The following is a 10,610-nucleotide window of genomic DNA, read 5'->3' on the forward strand; positions in this document are numbered from 1 at the left end:
CTTTCCCTGCCTAGGTGCTGAGGTGCCTGAGCTGTTTCAGGGGTTAAAAGCTGTAAGCACTGATGCGTATATATGAGGCTGTATTCCTAGAACACGGCTTGTAGCCTGACTCAAGCTATTACAGTCTAACAACAGGGACCAATAGAAAGAGAAGAAGATCCAAGAAAGCTGAGGTAAGCCCGAACTCTGAAACAATGTCAAACTAGAAGCAATAGATAATAAGGTGTGCATGGAAATACAGCTGGGAATACTAGTATGTACTTCCAGTTTTATATGCTGCTAATTCTTAGGAGGACAGGAAACAAACACAGGGGTTAGCAGCCAAAAGCGGTGAATTTACAGAGATTTCTAACTGGCTTCAGATAGCTCCAGGAATTTGACTAAAAAGGTAAATTGCTTTATATTTCTTTTTTAAAGTGTTATTAAGGTTATGAATATTTACAGAGTAAGAAGGTTGCAAATTCACTGTGCAAAATAGAAATGTTATTCTTTAAAAATACTTTATTTGTCCCTTTCTTTGGAATGCTTCCAGATAGCAGTTTCTGGGGCTGGAAAAGGTACAGGATTCTGCACTTGTTACTGCTAATAACAATGTTGAAAACTATTAAATTACTACATATCATATGCAGCAACTGAACTGAGCTCTTAACCTTACTGATACATTAAAATCTCTCCTATGAGAGAATTTACTTTTCTTTAAATACTATTTTTGTTACAGCTAACCTCCTAATTTGACCAGAAATTTCAGCTATCAGTCTTTTGCTTCTACATTGCAAAATGCTTGTTTGTCTTCATGAGCCAGTGAGCAAGATAACAGAGTTTGTAAGGCACTGTTTTTATGCTACACAAATATTTCCGTTCTGAGTAAATTATCAGTGATAATTTTGTTCATAATTATAATTGTGGAAGAGGCTAAAAAAAGCATATCATTAAGTAGGAAAAATAGTTAAAATATGCATAAAGCTATGTGAACAGTTAGGTCAGGATTTACTTATTGTGGATATAATTTGATTAGGGTTTGTTTTTTGTGTCATTTAGGGCAGGCATTTGTTTTGTATGTTTGCTTTAGGGAAGGAAATTTGTAACTTTGGATATGAGAGAGTGAGTGAGGAGGGGAATGGATTAGTCAAACATATTCCCTCCAAGCTTTTAAGAACATGCCCAACAAACAGCTGTTAAAACACTATTTGATCTTCTACTTTTAAATGAAGACAAAAGACCCTGGAAAATCTGATACAGATGTCATTATAATTCAAGAGAGAGCAAAAACAGAAAAGAGGGGATGATTAATTTTAAAAGGAGGAACACTGAGTACTATAGTATTTATATCATCATGGTAATGATGTCTTCTCTGAAAATTAACCATTATATAATGTAGATTGTAGGTCTGTACAGGAAAACTTACACAAATGTAAAAGAGGTACTGATTTATTATCTAAAAGTTATCCATATTTTCATATTTTTTGAAATGATACTTGCATGAACATCAGTCAAACTGGTAGCCAATGTGGAGTCTAAGCTGAATCAGGGATATGTTTATCACTATATAGCACAGAATTGTTTATACCTTTTATATTACTTTTCAGTTTTCCCTTAACAGGCCATGGATACCACCCTAGAGGGAAGAATTTGGCTGTTTATAAGGGAAATATTATTTTATATGCAAAATTAATCTAGTATGCTACTAGGGAGTTTTATTGAGAAACAGCTAATTGTTTTTTCCCCTTCCAAGGCAAACACCATGATTTTGAAAGTCTATACAAGCCTTTGGCTCTTATTCTTGATCAATTCTGTGTGGACTCGAGCTGTGAGACAAGTTTATGATGATCTGGATCCTGGCCACTGGTCTCACTATACTTCTGAGTGTCCACAGGAGTGCTTTTGTCCTCCTAGTTTCCCCAATGCATTATACTGTGATAACAAAGGACTTAAAGAAATACCTCCAATTCCAGCCAGAATTTGGTACCTCTATCTTCAAAACAATCAAATTGAAACCATTTCAGAAAAGCCTTTTGCGAATGCCACTCATCTGAGATGGATAAATCTGAACAAGAATAAGATCACAAACAGTGGGATTGAGAATGGTGTGCTGAGCAAGCTGAAAAGGCTGCTTTACTTATTCCTTGAAGATAATGAGTTGGAAGAGGTGCCTGCTCCATTACCAGTGGGTCTAGAACAGCTAAGACTAGCTAGAAACAAAATCTCTAAAATCCCAGAAGGAGTCTTCAGCCACTTGGAAAACCTTACTATGTTAGACCTGCACCAGAACAGTTTGTTGGACAGCGCTCTCCAAAGTGACACCTTCCAAGGACTCAACAACCTCATGCAGCTCAACATAGCAAAAAATTCACTCAAGAAAATGCCTTTAAGCATTCCAGCTAATACACTGCAGCTCTTTTTGGACAACAACTCCATCGAAGTCATACCAGAAAACTACTTTAGTGCAATACCCAAAGTGACTTTCCTTAGGCTGAACTACAATAAACTATCTGATGATGGTATCCCTCCAAATGGGTTTAATGTTTCATCTATTCTAGACCTACAGCTGTCTCACAATCAGCTCACTAAAATTCCACCAATCAATGCTCATCTTGAGCACCTTCATCTTGATCACAACAAAATCAAAAGTAAGTGTGTATTACCAGTGTGAAATCCTTCAAAATCATCTCGATTTTAAATGTCTACTTCACAGTAAAAATGGTCTTTGAGATAAAGTGATTAAAATCATAGAATCATTGAATATTTTGGGAAGGAAGGGACTTTTAGAGGTCCCTTTATTCCAACCTTCCTGCAATAAGCAGGGACATTTGATGAGGTTTCTCAGAGCCCTGTCCAGCCTGACCTTGAAATTTGCCAGGCATGGGGCATCCACCCCCTCTCTGAGCAAAATGTTTTTTTGTTTTATGGATTTTACAGCATATATGTTCTATTAAGATTTATGTCCTCAAAAGTTTTCAGTTTTGTGTAAATGAGACAAGGTTTTGTACCCAAGGCAACAGAAGCCTTCTGGTTTTAAGATTCATTTCCAGGACTGTTTCCAAATTCATCCAGGTATAGAGGGGATGTGGTAGTTAGGGACATTACATACTCTATATAATGAAAGTATCTAATCAGTGAGTACTTCATTTCATGCCAAAAGTCAAAATAAAAATGATGACTTTTTATTCACCACTGCATGGAAGGAAGCCAAGTTTCTATATTTATCTTCTCATCATGATGATTTAATTGAATACATGGTCCTTTACCTCTTTTTTGTGCCACTGTAGTCCAAAAATATACTAAAAATAATGGTTTGGCTTTTGCACAAAACAAGGATCTATGACATGAAGATACTTCTTGATAATTTATATTTATTCATTGCATCTGGCAAAATAAAAACGTGAAATCATATAAATAAATAAAAAATGTGTATAAGTGGCACATATTTTAGTGGCCTGAAAGAATTCTATGTGTTAATTAGAGTTAAAGCTTATGACAGATGTTGTGTCTGAACATATTTCATTGCCCCCTGGTTACTAAGAGATTTATTTTAATTGCTTTACTGCAAGGCCTCAGGTGCAGACTTTATTCTCTCGCTTCAAGTGGACACAAAATTGAAATCAATGGAATGTAGCCTGTCCAGTTTAAGAACAGTTTTGTGTCTAGGTAGTATTTAAAGAACTGTCCAGTCCTCTTCCTTCCCTGAAAAAGTTTGACAAAGCTTAAGACCATGAAAATTAAATTTTGTAGTATGTACAAAATCAAATCTTATGTTCCAATGACACATAACCTGTGAACTGAATCATGATGCTTTTCCACAAATCTTGTATTCCTTAGTGCCTTTACCACTTTTCAAAAATCATTGTCAACTTAAGCACAAGTTGGCTTGTGGCTGACTTTAGCCAAAAAAAGAAAAAAAGAAGGAAATTATTAGTAACTGAATATAAAATAGTTGCAACCTGATACCTTAAATGAAACTTGGGTATCATGCAAGGTTATTTTACCACATAGAATAATTGTTCAAGAAGTAAAGGATAATGACATAGTCTCCATGAGACTTTGCTCTGATAGATAATATCTTAAAGGGCCTTTGGGATGGCAAAGAATGTAATTCCATCAGGCCAGAGTAGTAAGAGCTGACACTAATTCTGCAGATTGGTTTCATCTTCTTTAACCCAGATCAATCACTACTTTAAGATAATCAATGTGAAAGGCTTGAAAGAAAAATAGTGGTAAAGTCCTGACCTGGTTCCTTCACAAAAGAGTCCTGCAGAAGGTTTACTTTTATGTGTGCAGTATGAGCCCTTTTTATAACATTAATTCTCAGGTATTCCTTCAAACCACTGCTTTATTTTCTATCGGTGACTCATAGTTACACTGTTGTCATTGCAAGAGTTCAGACATCATCATTTCTATGTAAATACCATTTGACTATGTTTTATTATATGCTATTTTGTAATATCAATTCCTCATATAAGTGCATGGCCTTATTTCTCCAGAGACCATTTATGAAGATACAAGGCCTTCTTCTGAAGCCCAGGAAAGCCAATGATAGCCTCATCATTTGTCTCAGTGGAACAAGAATTTCACCTACAATCCCTTCCCTAAGGATCGCAATACACAGAGGGAAAAAAACATTCCAGTTTTGGAAGCAAAATCAAAATAAATCCAAAACTAATTATGGCTCCAACAGATTTGTAACACATTTGATCTATGGCATTTTAAAACACACATGCCCACATATTTACCTGAGACATACAATTGTGAGGCTCTGGGGAATTTTTAAATAATGAAAAAGAGAATGTTAAAGTAAGCAAAGAGAAGGTATGAAATGATGTAACAAGTGAGCAAGGGTCAGCAGGTGGTATTATTACAGTGCTATCAAAGGACAAATGAAAGGGAGTAAACAGTAAGTTCCCCTGGAAGAACACCAGGAGGACAAGATAGATACTGTTAGCTAATATAATACCACATTTAGAGAAAGAGAGAAATCCCTGGGCCATGTTATCTAAAATTTTTTCCCAAATTGTAAGTTTTACTGGGAAAAGATCTGCATTTCTTCAGCAGACATACAGCATTAGCCATTAATGAGAACTTTGGCAGTTTTCCCGTACAGCAGCTCTAGGTTTCATGTTCAAATATTCAAGGACATAACAATTCTGTTAACAAGTGGTAGAATTCATCTTCTTTGAATGAACTATCCTATATTTTTTAATCTAATTTGTCGTAGTCATACAGACCTCCTACTCCATGGAAAGGGACGCACAATTGTATAGGGAAATTCATCCCATCTAAAGGAGCTGTCAGTCCCCTTTTGGAAGTGTTCATCTCTCTCTGAATTTATACAGAGAGTCTAAATGGTTTACTTAGGCTGACACAACTTCTACATGGATCATGGCAAGGTGAATTGTACCTCTGGAAGGAACAACCTCTTCCTCCTACTTAAACAAAATTCAGCCATATATCCATGAAGAGTATTGAAAGAGAGAAAAAAATAGAGAGGCTTTTACTGATAGTTTGGGTAGGATTTACTGTTTATGGGAAGAGAACAATAAAACCCAAACCATTCATACCACACATCATCAGGAAATAACTTCTTCCTAGGTGGCCTGTGGTTAGATAACTGCTGCCTCACTTCAAGCCTGAAGTAATTAACTCAGTGAAAATGAGTGCAGTGAGATAGATTTTAGTCAGAGAAGACAGACATTTAGGATACACTTGAAGCCATCTTGTCTCTATGAACAGTAGTGCTGATCAAACAAAGCAGATATTTTCTGCTAGATAGTGTTGATTCACCAAAAACTTTAAATAGCTGCCTTCTTAATGAAAATTCTTAAGCTTTCTGTGTTGCAAATTCACACATAAAGATAAGCTGTAGCTTGTTTCTTCCAAAAATACCAAAAGCTTTGCCAACATTAATCAAATTTCACAAGATAAACAACCACAATTTGCTATCACGGATATAACAAAAGCTTCGGGCCTTGGCCAACTGGATGTATTTATCTAGTTTCCATGACAAAGACAGAGTCCACATCCAAGATGTTGCAAACATCTGGGCAGATTTTCAAAATAGAGTGGAGGGGAAAAAAAAAAAAGTTATGATAAAAAAAAGTTTAAAAAAGTTATGTTGTTATTTTTACTTCATAACATTTCTCTGATTTTGGAGATTGTAGTCAGAATATTTGTGCATGGCATCATTACCAAATATAAAGGAAGAATTTTTTTTCCTATGTCTTTGTTAGTAAAGAAATTTGTTTAAAAAATCTGTTACATACACATTCTCCAGTCACTTTTTTTTTTCAGTTAGTCTGGGGCCAAGATCTTCAAGCAGTTAGATCAATCAAAGAATATCATAATTTGGTTGAAGGAATTTGACATCTCTGATAAACAAACAACACTTCAGTGTTTTCTAGAGGCTATTTTGAAGCTGCCTGATTATTTAACAACTAAAACCAAAATATAACAAGTATTTTAGCCAAGTGACAGTGCAGAGGTAACCTAGAGGAGATAAAAAGCCCAAGCTACTCAATACTTCAGAATATGGGTAATAATTGAAGCCATGGTTTCAAATTTTATCTGTACAGAAACAAATTATGCATGATGTATGTAGAATTTTGAGGAGTTGTTCGCTTTCAGATTAGGAAGAAAAATACCTCATTGCACAAGTTATAGTCTTGCAATTAGAACCAAATCCACTTAATAATGTCAGAGAATAGAAAAGTACAGATGTTAAAAATTAAAAACACTATACAAAAAGTTCCTTTGATTCAATACTGCTATTGTTTTGAATGCAAGATCTTCATTAGGGAATATTATCAGCCTAAAATTAATTTACTGTCACTGAAATAAGATGTTCAAAACCCCTCAGAAGTAATCTTGCCTTGCTCACTCAGAATGTAAAGAGCTACTTCTCAATCCTTACCATGCAGTTGTATAACTTAGTATCCCATTTGTCCAAGGATAAATTTGCATCTAATGGCCTTTTTTCATCATTGGACCACAGTAAATATGTAATTCACTGATCCAGATCACATTATATTGCTTGTTTTCAATCAAAAAGCATTTAAATGGAAACAAAAGCAACAGTCTCCCATGCTAACGTCAGTGGAAGTTTACTTTATTTGTGTCCCAGGTGAATTTTATCTTCACAAACTTTTCCCATGAAAATAACCTAACATGTTGATCTACACTTTCAGGTGTCAATGGTACTCAGATGTGCCCAGTTTCCATTGCCCTAGAAGAAGATTATGGTTATTATGGCAACATCCCTCGCCTCCGATACCTTCGTCTGGATGGAAATGAAATTCAGCCTCCAATCCCACTGGACGTCATGATCTGTTTCCGACTACTTCAAGCTGTTGTCATATAAAGATATTGCAGTGTCACTCTTGTACCGTGAGAGTGTTAAGATACAAGTTTTGCTGGAATGAAACTTGTTCTAACCCAAATCAAGAAGTAACAGCTTTATTTGACTTTAATTTTTTTCTTTGCTTGTATCTTTTCTACAACTGAAAAGGCTGTTCTTTCAGAAGGGATTTTGTATGGACCTGAAACATGTGCTTAACACCTTATCCTATAAATTCATAACATGAACATATTGAAAAATCATTGGTGTAAGATCCCAAATATTCCAAAGAAAATCGTTACTTACTCCATCTTTCTTGTCAAATGTGACAATGCCTACCCTGCTAACATAATTCCTATAGACAAGTTAGGTGTCCTCATTTTGTTATATAGTAACTAACACAATGAATTTGGGTGCACTTGGCCAAATACTTATGCCAATGAAATCATGAGCTGCATGATTACTAGTTATCAAAACTGCCACTGACATTTCAGATAGTGACTTGTGGTGAACAACCACTTAACATGCAAATAACCCATAAATTGCTGTCATCCTTTGAAGATTAATACTTTTAAGGTGAAAAATACATGAGGCTTAGCATCCAAAGCAGCACACTGAATATATATCATTGTAGGGACTCATTCAGTGAATTTCAGAACTGGAATAAACTGATCCAACTCAAATCCAGGGATAAGAGAACATGAGATGTAATCTTGTTCTCTCAAAGTACCAGTTTTCTGCTATTTTATTCTATTTCTAGTCTGGACACAATTTCTTTCTGCAACTTTGGAATCATCATTGAGTATCTGGTTAATTTTAGTTTGCAGAGAGATACAACCAAGAATAGGAATGATTACATATTTCATGGACTAGGTACTTAATAAAAATTTGAATGGCTACTTAATGAAATGGTGACGAAGAGAAAATTAAGAAATTCAGAGACACATCCCCTCCCAATTATTTGCTGAACTAGGAAAGCACTTGCATAGGGACTGTATCATTTAAGCAAATACATTCAATTCAGAGCAACATTCAGCTATCTGCTAACTCACACACATGCACACAATAACACTGGATTTTAGAGAAGTCCAGATTATTAGAACACAATACATTAACAATTCACTAACGAGGGAGATATCAAAAGGTAACTTTTAATGAATTATGGCTAATTTTATCAAATCTAGTTGATTTTTTTCTATTTTATTATATTGGCTTTCAATAAATGACTTGAATATTTGAGTCAACTATTCATTGACAGAGTATGACTATTATTTCTGCTAGCCAGCACAACAGACTATCCATCAGCCATTGTTTTAGTCTTCTTGCATTTCTAGATGGAAGCAATTAGTTGCATCTATTTTTAATGTTTTAAGACTGGCCTCAGTAGCAAGCATTTAAAGACTGTGCACATGTTATAATTATGCTTTGCTGTATTTTCTTGAAAGTAGATTTTTGGAAGTGTTGAGAACTGTAATTTCTGACAATCAATCCTTTTTATCGGAAAGTCAAGCCCTATTCTGATCCAGAGAACTTGTGGAAATAACATAGTATAGAAACCCAGAATAGGAATAACCCACTCAGAAATCTGATCATTAAACCATTTATTTTTGCTGTTCTTTTTATGTCATTGCTGAGAAACTCCTGCCCTTTTAACAAAAGTATTTTCTGTACATCTGTGTTCGCCCTATATGAAAAAATACAGATTTAAGAAGTCTTTACAATATGTATGCATGTTTAGTTATGTTCTTTACTCAATAATAGCATAGTAATTTATTTTTGGAAAAATAATTATGTGACAATACTACTAATTAAATTATAAAAATAATTATATTCTTGTAGTTGGAAATTAATTTCTACTTAAAACAAAGAACAAATACAGGTACTTCAAAGTGAATATTCACAGGCATATATGCACTTATTAATCTTATTTACAGTTCTAATTGTACAGAAAGGATCTTGAAGATCCAGTAAAAAATTACTCTTTTAGGTACCATATACACATTGAAGAAAAGACTAAACCTTCCTAAAGAAATGTTAAGCTTAAATATGTCAAAGGTTGATATGTAAAATCATAAAGGGATACTAGAGCATCAAGGTATTCCATTTGCTGGATAGGGGCATTATGTGATGGAATCAAGAGCACAAGATGTGATGAAATAAATTTTAACAGTTATTTTCACCAGCTGTACTGCTATTTTTCCAATGCAGTGTACTGTGGAAATTCTTATAAATTAGTCCTTCAAAAGCCAGTACTATCCTGTACAACAATTCTAGAACACATGCAGATTGAAGCTCAAGATTTGTTTCTGTCAAATCCCAGTTAATCTGAGTGAAGTGAAAATTCTTGATACATCCTTGCATAAACTTCTGTTTGGCTGAAGAGCTGCTGCTGCCCAGTGCTCTATATTCTACACCTTGGGTGCAATGCACTGATTCCATGTCTGGGAATTACTTAATAAAGAGAAAATCTCAAGTATTCTCACTTAGGCTAATTTGTTCCATCTTGATGCTCTCTCCCAGAGCCACTCTATGAAGCAGAATAACAAACAGTTATGTTGCTGCAGTGACCTTCACAAAATAAATCAATGCTGCTTGGGGGTTAAGCTTCTTTACTGCATGTACGTGGCCATTTGCAATAGTTTTCATATTCTTAAATGTCCTGGGAAAGTTGGTGAAATTTCCTTTCAGACTACAATAGCAGGCCTAAATTGCATTATTGTGTGGTACTAAACAATGTAGGCTTTCAGCCACTACACAGTCAGTTCATTCATTGTGCCAGAAGACTATAAAGGAATATGTAAAATCCATTGTCTTTTTGCTAATATTGAGACCCAGTAATATAATGTAAAAAGCATCACTGTGCTTGAAATTCTGATGTTAATTCTTCCTAATACAAGATTTCTCTAAGACTTCCCACAGATATTTCCTGGTCAGAAACAATTGTGTTCTTTTCCTCTGAAAGAAGGGAGGAACACCTCTCAGCTGTCTTGTCTGAAAGTGCAGTGGGCATCATAGAACAGTCATTTGCTTCCCTTACTTGTCAGAACACATTGCAATCAGTTTTGAATTGAATAGCATGGAAACAAAGACATTTACAAGTATGACAAGCTGAGGAAAGGTCACCATAAGTGTACTGCAGCCATGGTCCATCACTAATCAAACCACAAACATCCAGTGCTTTTTACAGAAATCCATCTTACATATTAGGTAATTTTGAAATTAAGGTTGTTAACACAGATGTGCTATCACCTCAGCCAGGGTACAGACAGCTGCCCTGTAAAGAAAA

General features: G+C 35.1%; 1 protein-coding gene across 1 annotated transcript; it reads left to right on the forward strand.

The window, feature by feature from the left end:
• Nucleotides 1-275: 275 nt before the first annotated feature.
• KERA (keratocan) lies at nucleotides 276-7,722 on the forward strand. Its single transcript, XM_058805864.1, has 3 exons — nucleotides 276-388; nucleotides 1,733-2,627; nucleotides 7,176-7,722. Exons 2-3 carry the CDS (start codon nucleotides 1,742-1,744, stop codon nucleotides 7,346-7,348), a joined length of 1,059 nt encoding a protein of 352 aa, XP_058661847.1. The 5' UTR covers nucleotides 276-388; nucleotides 1,733-1,741; the 3' UTR covers nucleotides 7,349-7,722.
• Nucleotides 7,723-10,610: the final 2,888 nt, after the last annotated feature.

This window comes from Ammospiza caudacuta, chromosome 5, assembly GCF_027887145.1.
Source record: "Ammospiza caudacuta isolate bAmmCau1 chromosome 5, bAmmCau1.pri, whole genome shotgun sequence".
Classification (NCBI taxonomy): Eukaryota; Metazoa; Chordata; class Aves; order Passeriformes; family Passerellidae; genus Ammospiza; species Ammospiza caudacuta.